The 18,666-nt window shown below is 30.1% G+C and overlaps 1 protein-coding gene and 1 long non-coding RNA gene across 2 annotated transcripts; one reads left to right on the plus strand and one right to left on the minus strand.

The window, feature by feature from the left end:
• Window positions 1–1,372: 1,372 nt before the first annotated feature.
• Window positions 1,373–2,017, minus strand: LOC107910808 (mitochondrial outer membrane protein porin of 36 kDa). The gene is made up of 2 exons (XM_041104300.1): window positions 1,983–2,017; window positions 1,373–1,682 (listed from the first exon to the last, which is right to left on the minus strand). The coding sequence occupies exons 1-2, from the start codon at window positions 2,015–2,017 to the stop codon at window positions 1,373–1,375; spliced, it is 345 nt and encodes a 114-aa protein (XP_040960234.1).
• A 1,920-nt stretch (window positions 2,018–3,937) lies between these two features.
• Window positions 3,938–4,822, plus strand: LOC121223312 (uncharacterized). The gene is made up of 2 exons (XR_005920605.1): window positions 3,938–4,062; window positions 4,431–4,822. It is a non-coding gene; the product is annotated as an uncharacterized lncRNA (long non-coding RNA).
• Window positions 4,823–18,666: the final 13,844 nt, after the last annotated feature.

Raw genomic sequence — 18,666 nt, forward strand, 5'->3', positions numbered from 1 at the left:
TGTAATGGAATAGAGTTGTAATTAATAATTCAATTATTTGATTGAATGAAATGGAATAAAACTGTAATAGTATTCTTGTGTTTGATTGAATGGAATAGATTTGTAATAGCGTAAGGAAAAAAAACTAAAATGACTAGAGTACCTTTAGCAGAATTTTTGTAGATGATGATTATTGTTATTAAATTTTAATAGAATTATTATTTAATAAAAATAAAAATTTAATTATATTTTAATATAATTATTAAATTAAAATAACATATAATTTAATAATATTCTTAATATAATTATTTTTATCCAAAATTATATTAAAATATTTAAAATATTTTATTTACTACATTTTAAAATAATACACTATTATTTGAATCCATTACTTCTCAAGTTACGTTCATTATAGTTGACACACAACAAATTCATTCTAAAAGCTTAATTATTAATGAATTGAAAATCTTTAAAAATATTTTTTTGGATTCGACAAATTCATATCTTTAACTCTTTTTTAATCTAATTTTATTTGTTTAAAATATATACATTTTATTCTTACTATTTACACCTTCCTTTTGTTTTTAAAAATAATTAATATTAATTATTAAAAAATATTTAAAATTTATATTTTATATATCAAAATATTAACAATGAGCCAATAACAAATTATTTTCTTTTATATCCTTACTAAAAAAAATATAATATTAATGGTTTTAAACATTATATAAATCATATTTTATATCATAACATCACGTCTAAAGTAAATGTTTTATCTATCAAAAGTACTTGTTGATAGCAAACTAAATACTTTTAAGCTAAATTCTTTAAAGTATCCGTCCTCTTTTGTAATACCGTCGTTCCGAATTGTGCCGTAAAAAAAATTATTTTTACTTTAACATAAATGTATTAATTTGTCAATTTCTTAAATAGAGATCAAAATACAATCCGACTCGTATAAGAACCTCCATGATAGTTCTACCTTTAGGCAATCTCACCACCAGTAATGAAAGCTTTCCATGTCGGAGTTTTAGAAGTTGATCCAATGTTAGCCTTTATGCCTATACCTGTTACCGAGTTCTATACCAAGTAAAAATTATCCTCAACAAAGAAAAGGTACAACCCTTATTTTCCTTTATTAGCAAATTCCATGAAAAAACAAAGAGAGCCTCTAAAAAAAATTATAGGGCAAATCAAAGATACTTACCTCAATTAAACAAGGAATGACTAAAAACAATTATCACATTTTTTTTCACTATATTATTTTTTAAAATGAAAAATCATTGACATAAAAGGGAAGATGGCAACACCATGAAAGTCAACAATAGACTAAAACTTCAAAAATATTTTTAAGTCTACCATACTCTTACCGAAATGAGCTTTTTTTAAGCTCTCAAGGCTTGAGTGCCAAAGCAAGTCCGACCTTGGGGCTCTTATCGATGGACTTTGTATCCATCTCTCCAGAAATGGTGAAAAGGGATTTCGGGCGCCACTCGTGCTGGATGAGTGCGCTTGCCTTTCCGGCATTGTTCGCTCGTACCTTGATTGTGGTTAATGGATCCAATGCATGTTGTGTACCCACGGTGATGGTGTTCACGTTGGTAAAGAAGCTATGGGTCATCTCAGCACCAACAACAGCAATGTTGGTCGATGGATTTACAATATGGTAGTAAGATGCGTTAGCTGAATCACCCTTTTCATTCCTGCATTGACAAACAAGGTATTAAACTTGATAGTGCCAATCAAATTATTGTCAAAATACCGACGAGGGTTACCGACACTCTCCTCAATAGCCTTAAGGTTAGCAAAATGTATGACAACATCAAACCTGAGCTGATTGTTACAGGTGAAATCCAATTAACACTAGTCAAATTACATTCATTTTAAGTCATTTGCAAGCATGATCTCAAATGAAACCATAAAATGACTATAAATTAATGGACCATTGTGATGCAAACAATCAAAACCAAAAACTATTACAATATATATTCAATTGGCAGTACTTCGTTTTAGAGAAAAACTTGTCCAAGTCATCCATGTTCCTCAAATCTCCTTACAACCAAACAAAAAAAAATTGTATGAAAAAACTTTGATCTCATCATAGATCTTAAAACAAATAAAAACACAAATGTATGATCATCATGATACAATGATACATACAACAAAGGTTTCATCTTTGGAGTAAAAGATGGAATATTTTTTGCATACCAAGTTGAACTGGTGTTTATCAGCAGCATAAAAGTTTTATCAAAGCAGCTACAAATACTTTCTTTGCATACCATTTTGTTGGTGTTTATTAGTAGCATAAAGATTCAAAGCATCAAACAATCGATTTAAATATCAAACAATTATTTAAAGCATCATTCAATCAGGAATGTCGAAACCATTTTTGAAAACAAATATTTCGTTGTCGACTTTGTTTAAAAAAATAAAAATTGGAGTCGCCACCGATCTTTTATTGAGGTGTGACCGGCTCACCTTAAAAACGATTTTGGTCTACGAAATTTGAGAAAACGGGTCCGGGAGTCAGTTACGCACGAGGAAGGGTTAGCACCCTCGTAACGCCCAAAATCGGTACCAAATTGATTATTTAACGTCTTAGTGTCGAAAATTTGAAAAGATTTTAAAAGAAAATTTTTTATTTCATGAATGGATCAAAATAATAAAACATTCTTATTTCAAAGAAATAAAACACCACACCCAGTGAGTTAGGGCACAATATTTTTAAATCTTCAAAATACCGAATATTGCCTTTGCTTTAGGCATTCTTATTTCGAGATAATAAAATGTCACGACCAGTAAGTTAGGACCCGACATTTTTGAATTCCCGAGAATAAGCTTTTATTTGAAATTTGTGAATTTATTGCAAAATGAATATTTGGCTTTCTAAATTCATCGAAAAATAATCGCAATCCAGTAAGTTAGGACACAATCTCTCTCGAGAATCATGAATGCCAAATATTTTGAAAATTTATAAAATATGATGATTTTAATAATTTGACAGAACCCAAAATGTATATTTTCTAAAAGGTATGCTAAAAAAATTAATGTATAATATGAAACAAATACTTTAATATAAATCATGTATATATATGTATTTACAAGAAATCCATATAAGCACATACAAGTAAATTTAGAAATATGTGTGTGCATACATTTAGCACCCATATAAATATACATATAAAAAGATGGAACATGTAAAACAAAAACTTATAAATAATATGTATGAATATTATAAAAATACATGTATATGTACATGTGAAAATCAATAAAATAAATATATAAAATTATGTATATATATATCTAAATAAATACGTAAGTATGAATAAAATATAAAGTACGTGAAAATTTAAAAAATAAATAAACAAATAAACAAAAACCATATGAAAAGAAATTTTAAAAATGTGCAAATGAAATATATGCATGCATTTATAAAAGTTTTAAAAAATATGTATATGTATTATTTTAAAACATGCGTATGTATATATAGTAGTAATAATAATAATAACAATAATAATAATAATAAAAATAAAATCATAGTATAACATAATTAAAATGAATAAAATAGTTCAAAAAGGGTTAAATTGAACTAAAAAAGAAAAAGAAGCTAAATTCGAAGTAAATTTAAAATCAGGACCACATTGAATGCCCGCGCAAGAGTGGAGGACCAAAAGGGAAATTATTCCCACCCTTCCCAAAACACTGCGCAGCGATGGGCCAAATTGAAACAGAAAAGAAATATTTAGTTCAATTTACAAAAGCCAAAATCGGTTTGATTGCAGTGCACCAGAAAAAGCAGGGGCTAAATGCGAAATTATACCATTAGAAGCCAGAACGTGCGGATCCTCCCCTCGGGTCGGGTCACCGTGCGGGTCAAGGCCATCTAAACGACGCCATTTTGTTGCGTTATTTAAATGCAAAAAATCTAAAAAAAAAATAGACATTTGCAGTTTTTTTTAAAGAAAAAAACAAGTGCTGCCCCTCTTTTGCTCTGCTAGGGTTTCAACCCTAGCATCCTTGCGCTGCCGTTCGCTTAGCCAGCGCTTCGACCGCGACGAAGATGGCCACCATTCGGCGTCGAAGGTAAGATCCCCCTCTCTTTCTTTATATTTTTTTGTATATAAAGTAAAAACAAATCGAAGAACACCAAAAAATAAAGATAAAATCTGAAACGAAATCGGAGAATCACCTATATGATGTATTCTTTTCTCTTTTTTGAATCGTTTTTTTGAATTTTGCATTCAATTTCTTTCCGTATCTCTGTGTGTCCCTTACAAAACGATAAAAATGGCCTTATATAGCCGAATCAAAAGAAAATAAATCAAAATTACATCTCTTTTTCTCTGTCCTCTTTTCTATTTTCTTTTTGTTGCTCTCTTTTTTGTTTCTTTCTTCGTTTTCCTCTCTGCTATTCTCCTTTTCTCTGTCTAGTGCTGTTGTTCGTTTTGCAGGTACGGAGGCTGTACGAGCAGGGGACGTGGCGCAACGCGTGGAGGCGTGGTACGGTTGCTGCGGCGCTGGGAATTGTTTGGTGCTCTAGGGTTTCTGATGCCCCAAGTTTAGGCTAGTTTGGACTTCTGATTTGGGCCTGTAATGGGTTGGACAGTGGGGAGTTTAGGTTAAAACGGGTTGGGCCCCGATAGGCCTTATGTATTTGGACATTTACTTATTAATATTTTTGGTTTGTATTATTTATTGGGCCGGGCAATATTAGGGTATTACAAGGAAAATCAAAGATGTGCAACTTCCACCATTGTTTTTAAATTGATTCATCAACAAAATGAAACTAAATGTATATTGTCATTTTATTTTGACTTAATTTACAATTTGATTTTTATTTTAATTTTTAAAGTATATATATATTTATTTTAATATCTAAAATATTTAGAAATCTCTAGCCAACTAAATTGCACACTTGGTTTTTACTTCTAAAAAATGATTTACTAAAACTCTGTTCTTTTGAAAAGAAAAGCATATTATTAAAATGTTTTTTTTTTAAAATTATTTAACGGAAAAAGGAAGTCTTCCACATCAAACAAAAGATTTTCAACCATAATAATAATAATAACAACAATAATAATAAAAAATAAATTCCACTTCTGAATATTATTGTTTTCTCAAATACACTACACACTTTTGAGAGTTATCCCGAACCGACAAAATTCTCCTGCCCCTAATTGTGCCCCTTTTATATGGACAAAATTCTCATGCTCCCTAATTATTCTCCTTTTATATGCCCCTCCAATAGTTAATTGATATCTGGATTATTCATTTCTTACTAACGAAAGAAAGTTCCGTTATCTATATATCCTATTTAGGGTTTTTTTCCAAAATTAATTCAAAAAAATAATTATTTACAAAAATAACCACGTGCAAAATTAATCACAAAAATGAGGCTTTTTTACCAAAATATTACAAAAAAATAAAAAAATATCAAAATAAAATAATTTTTTTTATTTACCAAAATAATAATAATAATAAAATGGATGAATGGAGGGGCTGCCACAGGTGACACCAATGGTGCCTGTGGCAGAGGTGGCACCAACATGTTCGTATTTCAGCCATTTGTTTGTATTTTTTTCCCGGATTAAACATAATGTACTAAAATAATTAATACATTATATTAAAATAATGTACATTATATTATTTTTTATTAAACATAATGTACTAAAGTAACATAATGTACTAAAATAATGTAAAATAATAAAATTAGAAAATAGTATTTTTTTTAAAGTAATAAAATCCAGGAAAAAAAATACGAATAAAGGGCCGAAATAAGAGTTTTTTTAAATTTATTAAAAAAACAGTAAATTAATACATTTCAAACATAATGTACTAAAATAATGTAAAATAATAAAATTAGAAAATATTATTTTTTTAAAAGTAATAAAATTCGGGGAAAAAATACTAACAAAGGGCCGAAATAATGATTTTTTTAAAAATTTATTTATAAAACACAATAAATTAATATATTTCAAACATAATTTACTAAAATAATGTAAAACAATAAAATAAGAAAATAATATATTTTTTTAAAGTAATAAACTCTGGAGAAAAAAATACGAACAAAGGGCCGAAATAAGGGTTTTTTTTTTAAATTTATTTAAAAAAACACTAAATTAATACATTTCAAACTTGATGTACTAAAATAATGTAAAATAATAAAATTAGAAAATAGTATATTTTTATTGAAAGTAATAAAATCCGGGAAAAAAATACGAACAAAGGGCCGAAATAAAGATTTTTTTAATTTATTTAAAAAACAAACTAAATTAATACCTTTAAAATATAATGTATTAAAATAATGTAAAATAAAAAATTAGAAAATATTATATTTTTTAAAAGTAATAAAATCTGGGAAAAGTTTATATTATTATTTTGGTAAATAAAAAAAAGTTTATATTATTTTGATATATTTTTTTATTTTTTTTAATATTTTAGTAAAAATCCCCATATAAATGATATGTTTTTTACTGTACATTTTGGTGCCGGCAATCTCACCACTAGTATTATCCTCCATCATTCCCTAATTATTGTCCCATGATTATAGTACTTAGTAGGCAATGAAAACAAGAGAAGAAGATGAAAAAAAAGGCTCAATGATAAATTTGGTCACTAACGTTTACATGTTTTGTCAAAATAGCCCTAATTGTATTTTTGAGCTTTTTTGGCCATCAACCTTTGTTTTTTTTTTCAAACTGCTTTTTCTAACATATTTGATGAAAGTACCGTTAAAAAAAATAGTGTAGGTGATTAATGAGATGTAATTTATTACTTAGATAACCCAATAAGATAATTACATATAAAAATAATAAAATAAATAAATCATACATGAAATTAAAAAAATAATTCCCAATTTAAAGAAAATAAACGTAATTATCTAAAAAAAGATTTCAAAATGAATTCATACATTTGTTTACTGAGAGGTTTCAAAAAGATAATTAATAAATCAAACTGAAAATATTGAAAGTGTGCATTCATTTTTCATTTTGAAACTTTTTTTTAGATAATTACGTTTATTTTTTTAAATTAAGAGTTATTTTTTTAACTTCATGAATTATTTATTTTATTATTTTCCACATGTAATTATTTTATTGAATTATCTAAGTAATAAATTACATCTCATTAAAAATATCCCACGTATGAAATTTCACATAATCCTGTTAACTTTTTAATGGTACTTTCATCAAATCTGTTAAAAAAAAAATTTTAAAAAAAGAACAAAGGTTGATGGCCAAAAAAGACTAAAGAATTACAATTAGGACCATTTTGATAAAACATGTAAATTTTAGTGGCCAAATTTGTCACTAAGCAAAAAAAAAAAATCCAACAATCAAGGAAGGAGAAAAAAAGAGGAAGAGGAAAATCAACGGTGAAATAGACGAGAACAAGAAGAGAAATAGACAAGAAAAAAAATGAAGAGTTACACTACAATTATTATTAGATTAACAATTTTAATAAAATTAATTTATCAACATCAATTCCAACAAAATACATTTATCATTATAATAGAAAACAGGAAAAAAAATGTTCTATAACCAAAAAATAAAGGATTGCAACCATATAGATGAATGATAATGATATAGATTGATACAAGATATATAATATTTTATATTTATCTTTGGCTACATAGATTAATGATATTTTTATTTAATAGTCTTTTAAAATTGAATTTGAAGGTAATTATTTTTTTAATTAATTTAATACGATGATGTGAGGGTATTTTTTTATTTACATGTTTATAATTTTTAAATAACATATATTTTTAATTTCCAATATTATAATTGATTTTTTATAGTGAATACTTTAATATTGATATAATTTTCATATATTCAATATTACCATAATTATTTGGTTAATATATAAACACCTTGTCAAATATATTTTTTGGTAATAAATAAAAATACATGCCTAAAACTAGGAATACATAGGGATAAAGGTCACCTAATGCAGTGAACGATGGACATCCTCCTTTAACAGTCTTCTTATATCCTATGGTGGATATATGAGAATAACTAATTGATTTAATTGTCCTATTAAATAAAAATTAACAGTAATCTATATAACCATGTTTAGAAGATAAATATGAAATGTTATATATCTTGTATCAACCTATATGTTATCATTCATTAAATAATTGTAATCCTTTATTTTTTGGTTATATAACATATCTTTAAATATAATATATATTTTTTTGACTTTTGTGTTTACTGTTATAATGATAAATGTATTTTGTTGGAGGTGATACTTAGACCTGTCCATGGGCCGGGCCGGGCCTGGGAAAAAATTCAGCCTGCCTCTTAGGCCCGAGCTCGGCCCGAAATATGGGCCTAAAATTTTGCCCAGGTCCGGCCCGAGAAAAAAATAATAAGCCCGATCCCGGCCCGATTTTTAATAAACACAAAAAATATTTTAAAAATAAAAAAATAAAAAAATATTTTTAAAGTATTTTAAAATTAAAAAATAAAAATAAAAATATATTTATTATATTCGGGCCGGGCCGGGCCGGGCTCGGGCCAAAAAAATTGAGCCCGAGCCCGGCCCATTTTTTAAACGGTCCTCGTTTTTTGCCCAAGCCCATATTTCGGGCTTATATTTTTACCCGAACCCTCCCATATTTCAGGCAGGCCGTCAGGCCGGGCCGGGCCGCCCGGCCCATGGACAGGTCTAGTGATACTGATAATTAATCTTATTGGAATTGTTAATTTAGTAATAAATGTAGTGCAACTTTTCATTTTTTTCTTGTCTATTTCTTTTCATGTTCTCATCTATTTCACCATTGATTTTCCTCTTCCTCTTCTTTTTTCCTTCCTTGATGATGTATCACGAAACTAACTAAAAATACGACAAATGCAAGTGCACCTATCGATAAATAGTATAGCTACGGTGAGTAAAGATATCGTATCCACGATGACTAAAAGTACTAGTAATTATCGTTTTTCTTTTATTTAATTGACATATTGGAGTGATTGATTTAAACTAAAATTACTAAATTAATTTAACTAAAGAACTCAACAGAGAATAAATCAGGAAAATAATTGAATAATAACCAACAAGCGAAACAATACCCAGGAAAGAATCCACTTAGACTTCATCTATCATTATGCTTATGAATTAAACGATTTATTCACTTGGTATCTTGATCCGTAAAAATCCCTAAATTATGCTAATATCTCTTTCAAGACTAAGAGCAACTGATTCTACGGTGATTAATTTTAATTTCTTTCTAATTAAAATTCCTATTGTCGTATTAATTTGATCTATGAATTCCCCTATTAGATTTGACTCTAATCCGGTAGATTTATATCGTCCTATTTCTAGGATTGCATGCAACTCCACTCAATTATGCTAGATATACTCTTAAACACGGGCTTTTCCTCCTCTGATTTAAGCATAGTAAACATGAATTAATATCCCAGAAATATTAAAACAAGAGATAATCACACATAACTGAGAATAAGATTCAAGTATTTATCATGTAAGACAAAAATCAAATAATTGAATTCATCATAGGGTTCATCTCCCCTAGGTATCTAGGAAATTAGTTCATAATTGTGAATAAAAACATCTTAAAGACAGAATGACCACAGGAAATAAAGAAACTCATAAAAACTTCAAAAGAAATTAAAATGATGTCTTCAATCTTGATGAAAATCTGCTTTAGAGTTGGCTCCAATGGTGTTCTTCGAGTTGTTTTCTTCAATATTCTTTGATGACCCATTCTTCTATTCTTTTATTTGGTATTTATATACTTTAGAATGCCCAAAAAGCCTTTAGAATGCCCAAAAAGCCTAAAACTTGCATTTTTTCCGCGTGTTTGGGATGTGAATCACGAAATCGACATGGTCTGACACATGGCCGTGTGCCAGCTCGTGTAACTCTTGAAATCTACTCTATTTGTCTGATTTTTGCTCGTTTTTTGCTCCTTTTGCTCCCAAATGCTCTCCTAAGTATAGAAACATGAATTTAAATGATTAGGAGCATAAAATTCACCAATTTGCATAAATAATCATCCAATAACGCATTAAGAACGAGATTAAAATATGTTACTTTTATCACTTATCACTTGACTATTGGATTTTTTTCTCATCTTTTTCTTTTCTTATTTTCTTTGCCTACTAAGTACTACAATCAACAAACTCAACTCAAAAGCATTTTTTTCTTCTCAAATATTTAGTGCTTCTTCTCTACTGATATTGTGTTATTTTCTTCAAATCTCTCTTCTCATGCAATTGAATGCTTAGGAGTCACATTATCCAAGGCTTGAAGAAGAAGAACCAAACAATCACTGATCTTGGCAACTAGAGCACGTTGGTAAGAAAAATTCAAAAACCACATCAGTGTTGACAAAGAGAATATTGACACCCAAATTTTTTTTCCTGACATAAGTACCGGCAAAGAGAACATTGGGACCAAAAAAACACTAACACATTTTAAAAAATAAAATTGAATTGGTGTCGGCAACTCAAACGCCGTCACCTATTAAAATATTAATTTATTATTTTTTAAATATATATTTTTAAAATATGAGTATTTTTAAGGTGTATTTTTTATTCACCGAGCAATCATGGGGCAATGATTAAGGGATGATGGAGGGTGGGGTCGACGGTGAGATGATCGGCACCAAAATGTACTGTAAAAAATATATCATTTTCGTGATAAATTTTGTACCTAAGTTAGTTTCGTAAATATTAATTTTTTGGGTAAATTTAAAAAAAAACCCTATTTAAAACTATGTGTGGATTATAATTTTTTAAGCTTTGTCGTTTACAACTAAAAAAAAGAGAAGTTTCTTGTTTTGTACATTCTCATCCCCTGAATTCTTACTTTTGGCTTATATATATTTTAAACTTTTTTATAATGGTTTTCTTTATAAAAAATTAAATAGTAAATGTAAGGACTTGTTTTGTTCCTTTTTTTTCTTTCTAAAATAAAATTTTCTATTATTTGAATACAATTATAATTAAGCACGACCTTTTGATCTTGGACACTAGAGACTTTGTTGTTCTGAATTTCAACTCTACTTATCTTTTGTTTTATGCTTGATTTCTGCTTCTGCTTCTTTCTATTTTCTTGTTTCAATTACACAAGGGAACTACAAAATGCTTCAGGAACTTCAATTTAATGGCACCAAAGCTAGCATAGCAGATACAACAAAATCGCCTTCGTGATTCCAATCATTGAATAATAGAACATGTTTCAATCTAAGTAAATAATAATAATAATAATAATAATAATAATAATAATAATAATAATAATAATAATAATAATAATAATAATAATAATAATAATAATAATAAAGAATTAGTACATCATTGTTGGTGGCTTGAAACAAATACTCCAAGAGGTCTACAATGGCCTTCTTAAATCCTGCCAAAAAGCGGTAAGTACGCCTCAAATCTCGAAGTTTTATATTAAATCTTTACAGATTTGTATCTAACAATAATCTTGCGATCAATTAAATGATCTTTCTCGATTTTCATTGAATCCTTCGATAATATTGATGAATCTATTATTAATTCTTGCGTAAATGTCGTTTGAAAAACCCGATTTAGGTACCCTGGACCAGATTTAAGCACGAGGAATGTCGATCAAGATCTTGGAGAAAGGTGTGTGTTCTTTTACAAATGCATCGACGAAAACCGTGCCTAGGATTAGGGCCACATGGTTTGCTACATGGTCCGGTCACACGGCCGTGTGTTCCCTGTTTTTCAAAATTTACAATTTTGCCCATATTTTTCAAATGTTACAGTTTTGCGCATGTTTTCTAGGTTTTACTATATTATCCAGAATTTTATGATTTGTTAAATTTAATCCTTGATTGAGTTCCGAATTAGTTTTAGTGAATTAAATTATGCAATTAGATCCTTGATGATATGAAATATGTTAAAATCCCTAATTGATCGAATTAATATGGTATTTTATTTGTCTTATTACATATATGCATGAATTATGAATAGCACATGTTACCATTGTTAAAGTATGCCCAAAGACCAATAATGAGATGATTTTAATCACATACTTGTTTTGTAACACCCCGAACCCGAGACCGACACCGGAGTCGGACACGAGATGTTAACAAACTTTGAAAAAATTTTTTTTTTCCAGACACTGCCCAGTCTGAGTACTAGTCGCTTCAAAAATCATATCTTGAGTTTCACAACTCAAAAATCAGTTTTGTGATTTTTCCCTGAAACTAGACTCATGTCCCCACCTATGGATTTTTTTCTAGAATTTTTGGTCAGGCCAATTAGTACAGTTTATTAGTCAAAGTCTCCCATGCTACAGGGGTCGACTACACTGACCTTTTCCCATTACGACTGGGATATCTCTCTGCACAGAGCTTCAATACTGATGCCGTTTGTTTCTATGGAAACTATACTCAGAGAGGAATCCATACATATATGGTATGACCCCTAATTATCTCTGGTCAATTTATAGTGAATTTCCAAAGGCGGAACAGTGAATCCAGAAACTGTTCTGGCCCTGTTCCACAAGAACCCGAATATCTCTTTCTGTACTGTTCATATGATTGTTTCGTTACTTCCATATGAAAGTAGGTTCGTCAAGGTTCGATTACATAATTTATTCACTATTTAATGCCACTCCTACGAATTTATGTGATTTTTCAATTCTACACCACTGTTGCTGTCAAAATCTGTTTTCAAGGTAAACTTTACCTATTTTGTGGTTACCATGGACCAACTAGGGTTTTGCCATACATAGGTCCACATGTGATCATATTTAGCCATTCCAATGGCTGATCATTAGCCCAACACTTCCATTTCAAACCATAGTCACATCGTGAAACCATATATATACATACATAAACACAAATGGTCTAATGTCATACTCCACTTCTACAAGCCATTTTCGCATGGCTTTACACACATACATCACAAAAGAACTTAAACAACAGGGGGTAGTCCTATACATGCCATATCCAGAGTTCAACTAAAAGAGTACCAAAAGAGCTTGATAGTGTAGATGACTTCGACTTCGCTGATCCCGAGTCCGATAGCTAACGAACAAAATCTATAAAACAGAGAGCCAAAGCAACCGGGTAAGCATTTTAAGCTTAGTAAGTCTCAAGTAATGAAATCGGCTTTGACTACAGTATTACATTCACATAGCTAACTAAGTCACTTTAATAACACACATTCTCATAATCATACTTCATCAACATATATACACAAGGTATCAACCTTTCTAAAAGCCGAAAATTCGTTAGCCGATCGCACGAATACTATTTAAAACGAATCGACTTTTCCAATGCACATGCAAACATACCTTATCGTTCGGGTTGGTTGAGCATATTTATTGAATTAGTTACAGCACAAAACGCTCACATTCAAACCCAAGTTTCTTCGGTATTTAACCGAATACAGCCGCAAACACAGTTGCCTTCGGGTCTTAACTCGGACATATCAACTTGCATAATTGCCTTCGGGTCTTAGCCCGGATATATCATCTCGCATAATTGCCTTCGGGTCTTAGCCCGGATATATCAACTCGCATAATTGCCTTCGGGTCTTAGCCCGGATATATCAACTCGCATAATTGCCTTCGGGTCTTAGCCCGGATATATCAACTCGCATAATTGCCTTCGGGTTTTAGCCCGGATATATTCCAATGCTCATGCACACATATATCAATAATCATAACACATCCATATCATTTCTTCGTTACTAAGGCTCAAACACAAAACATTTATTAAACCTTTCAATTTCGGCTCGGTAGCCACACACAAAGAGCATAATTTCAATTGGCTTTATAACAAAGTCTCTAAGCTCATTCGACTATCCGTCATAGTATGACTATTCATTTCAATATAATTCAAATAGGGTCATTACTCGAAGACTTACCTCAAATGTCGTCGAACGACTTCAACGGCTATTCAATTACTTTTTCCTTCCCTTTATCGGATCTAGTTCCCCTTTGCTCTTGAGCTTAAGTTCAACAAAATTTAAAATAGTCATTAATCGACTATTCAAGTATTACTTTCAGAATAATATATATATTGATCCGACTTTCACACACATAGATTATAGTAAGCTTTATATTAATCAATAAATAATTCATCGGCAAACTTTCATTAATGTTTACAACAAAATCACATATTCACTACGAGCTGTTTTCCTGAGCAGTAGTTACTAAATTACTTATAACTGGAGCTACTAAACTCCAAATCACTTGCCGTTAATTTTCCCTGAATATAGACTCGTATATCTTCCATCCATAAAATTTTCAGAATTTTAGGCTTGGCCAATCAATACCAGATTTTTCTTAAAGTTTCCCCTGTTCACTGTTTGACTATTCTGACCACTCTTCACTACGAATCCAATTTCTCACTTTACAGAATTCAAAATGTGTTGTATTTGATCTCATTAGAAACTAGACTCATTAAGGAGTCTAAGCATATAAATTTTATCTTATAATCATTTTTGTACAATTTATAATGATTTTCTAAATACAGAACAGGGAATCCAGCAGTCATTATGACTCAGCCCCACAATGCTTCAAATATCTCAAGATCGGTAACTCTTTTGTTTTTATAGTTTCTTTTGTAAGAAAATAGACTCTTCAAGCTTTAATGACATAATTCACTCAGCTTCTAATTCAACTCCTATAATTTATGGCGATTTTCCAAAATCACCTTACTGCTGCTGTCCCCAAACAGATTATTACCAAATCAAATACTAACATTAGCATTTCACCTTAATAGCTAGCTTACCAAGCCTTGATTTAACATATAATTCACACATATCACATTCAGCTATATATATATACATTTATCATATTTATTATTAACAAAGTATGCTCATGACAAATTTACTCCCAATCGCATCTCAAAATTCATCAAGCTTAGAACACATTTACTAATTAAATTCGGTAGTTTAATCACTTTGCTAACCACTTATACATATAATTCAATTCAACATTATAACCCATTATCACTCATTTAGCCGATTATAGAGAATTAAACATAATATCTCTAGGATATACTCTACATGGCCGAATACACTACATTAATTTCCAACATTACCTATGTAATTACCTATAGGTTCTTATACCTTAAATTCACACATTTAGCCTTTTAATGCCTATTGATCAATCCTTTGGTCCTATCAAGAACCATTTAACATGCAAGGAACATAATCATAGAGGAAGAAATTTACATTCTATATAGGCTCAATCTTTGACCGAATGTACTAGGCTCCTCTAAGCCACTCATCCAAAAATCTTTACCCCATTCTAGTCACTCTCCCATTGTTCCATACAACATGAGATAACCCCTAATTCCAACACTTAATCATTTGGCATATTGCTCAATTCACCATAAGAAATCTCAACTTTCTTGACATTACCAAGAGTGCATCCACCATTTAACTTAGCATATTATAAAGCCAAATCAACAAATTCAAAGCTTACCTCCTAATAGCTAAAGATGAATGCCGAATTGCTCTAGGTAAGTTTTCCCCTTCCTTTTTTTTCTCCTTGTTTCGGCTTGAGGGAGGTATGAGAAGAAGATGAACACCATCCTCCTTCTTCTCTTTTATTTAATTCCTTTTATTTCAATTATTAAATCATTTGTTAATACAAAATTATTTTAATTTTTGAATTAGTGGAGCATATTCTTTCCTTGGCCGGCCACTATATTTAACATGGGTAAATTGACATGCAAAACCACTCCTTTCAATGCATGTACTATTAGACCATTGTAAATTAGCCTCTCACTTTCCAACAAAGTTTCATATAAGTCCATATAAAAAAAATTCACATAAAGATGATCAAATTAATGCATGAAACTTTCACACATGCAATTACTCACATCATAAACACAGAATATAACTTTTAATTATTTATAAGACTCGGTTTCGTGGTCCCGAAACCACTTTTCGACTAGGGTCAACTTTGGGCCGTCACATGTTTTACCTTATTTGTTAATATAAGACATTTTCATTGTTATTTTAGTTTTTTTTTCTGTGTGTGTAAATATACTAATTAATAATAAAATCCTGAGAATAATATAATTATTCTTAAAAGGTCTTTAGTCAAGTATTATTGTGGGCTTGGACAATAATAATGCATTGAGACTAATGTGTAGTTGATTGATGACAAAGTATTGTCATTGACATAGGGATGTCAGAATCAACACATGAGTATGTGTTAGAGAATAAAATATTAGACTAACATGCCGTGAGTATGTTTCTTAGATTATTATGTAATAGTCAAAACCAACATTGTGAGTCATATATTTTGATATAGTTAAACGTCTCCCGTAACAGGTTGTACTATAAAGATTGATGTTGGGTATGCAACAATATATGTAGTGGGATATGATTGATCAAGATAGGATTTGTCCCTCTTACATAATAGGAGCAATATCTCAGGCCATTTGATGGAGTGAGACTAGAAATGTATGGTCATGCTCAAATAAGTTTATATGAGATATCACACTTATTTGTTTATTGTAGTATACTCAGAATACCAAGAAATATGAGATTGGACTATACAAGTGTGACTATTCCATGACTTGAGTTAAATCTAGATATAAATGATAAAATGATATAATACATGAAAAAATTATCATAGAAATGTTATGTTGAATCACGACTTCTTGTAACTTAGGTAGCAATGATGCATTGCTAGATGCCACTCATTGCTTGTAACATTAGAAATGTTCTAGTATTACTACTAACGTTACAAGAGCCTACAGGGTCTCACCCTGTGGTTGAAGCAAATAAAATCGAAACACAAATGGTATTGTGTTTAATTGTAACATGAATTAAATTAATTATTGAATTAATTTAATTTGACAGTTAAATATTGAACACATTATATGTACAAACTTGCTTTACACAAATAGAGAATATTGTAACACCCCAAAACTCGACCCAGAAGTTTCGACCGGATCTCGAAGGTCACATTGATCACCGAAGTGATCTAAAAGAAATTTACAAAAAAACTTGTTTAAAACTCATTTACAGTACAGTTTGCTAAAATCGAACTGAATCAATTATGCAATTTATGTTTAGAAACAATAATTAATTCACACTAAAAATAATTAGAAATAAATCAAATTGACGTTCTTATACAGTTTCAAAACGCATCAATTTTGCTAATTGTATCTTGAATTCCATATTAGAATTTGTGTGGAAATGTATGTTGTTATTTTCAAATAAGTATGAACTTTGAAGCAATAACAGAAAACCCAATTAAAAATCGTGTACGAAACTTTCGAAGTGTTGTCAAAACTGAAAACACGTAGTTTAATGAAAAGTTCAAATCCGAACTCATACCACATGTTATATAATTGCTTTACAGATAATTTTAAACCAACCATATAAAAATTATGAGAACTTAACTAAACCGGGTCAAATTCAATTTCTGAGACCTTCGGCACCGAATCCAAAACTTAACCGCACGAGTTACCTGAAAGAAATAACTACAAGGGGGGTGAGCTACACGAGCTCAGTGTGAGTCCGAAACCAAAAGCATTCAACCAAAAGATAGAGTAACTCAATGGTTAGTACAGAAAAATATATGCTCATGAATCACATGCTAAAAAGCTTATAATGGTAAACCAGTATACCATAACACATATCATTTATGCACATTTGTACATTAATCAAGTTATCAACACATGTTATCATGATTATGCATATGCATTAGGGTGGGTTTCAATATGTTGGAGGAAGTGTAATTTAGCAGTTTTACTGCAATTTTGGCGGTTAAACCGTAATTTATATTTGACAAATCAGTTGCATATTTAAGAGTGGCATACCTCTACGTACTGGTGAGATTCGATGGATGGACTCCTGTAGTCCTAATTGGTGTTACTGGTTGGACAGAGATGGTGTGTAGCGGATGGGGGTAGGATCTATTTTGATATGCTATATGTTTTAGAATTTGAAAAAATATATGTTCTGAAATTCTTATGTGGCATTTGTATATGTGTACGTTATGAGTAAGAAAACTTTGTAGATGGGCTAAGTTAAACATTGTGCTTCTAGTTCACTCGTTTGTTTTGTTTCGTTTCAGGTGACCCTCAAGCTTGGAATTGGACGACAATTTTGGAGCTCGATTTGCACATTTTAGTTTAAGTATGTTTGAACTAAATTATGGACTTTACAGACTTTTTGGACATTTAATTTTGTTTGGGAGTCTAGTATTGATTTTGGCTTTTGTTTTGCAAACGATTTATTTATAATCGGGGTTTTAATCAAGACGACGCAAATAACAATATACTATGGTTTTATAAGACAAAAAAGTTAAGATGTTTTTTCGCTGCAAAACTTTTGAAATGCGATACAATATTTTACAACTCAAATGGTTAAGTATACGGAATTGTTTTAAAAAAAATTGTAAAATAAGGTTTTCGACAAGGTGTTTTCCCGCGAACACCAAAACACTTATGTTTTTGATAAATTTAATAACTTTAATCTTCTAGATATTAAACTACGATTTTGCGAGATATAAGCATGAATAATTTTATTTGAGGATGTAACCCTTTTAATCCGATTGTAGCGTCTAGGCCAAGTTTAGGGTGTTACATTTGGTAGTATCAGAGCCTGGTTGTGAAACTCGAGCTGTGTATTTTGGGTCCAAAATGTTTTAGAAAAAAATAATTTTTTTAATTGGAGATTCTATTAAAAATTGACTTTTGATTTTCGAAAAGTGAAT

The sequence above is a fragment of the Gossypium hirsutum genome, chromosome D11 (assembly GCF_007990345.1).
Source record: "Gossypium hirsutum isolate 1008001.06 chromosome D11, Gossypium_hirsutum_v2.1, whole genome shotgun sequence".
NCBI classification, from domain to species: Eukaryota; Viridiplantae; Streptophyta; class Magnoliopsida; order Malvales; family Malvaceae; genus Gossypium; species Gossypium hirsutum.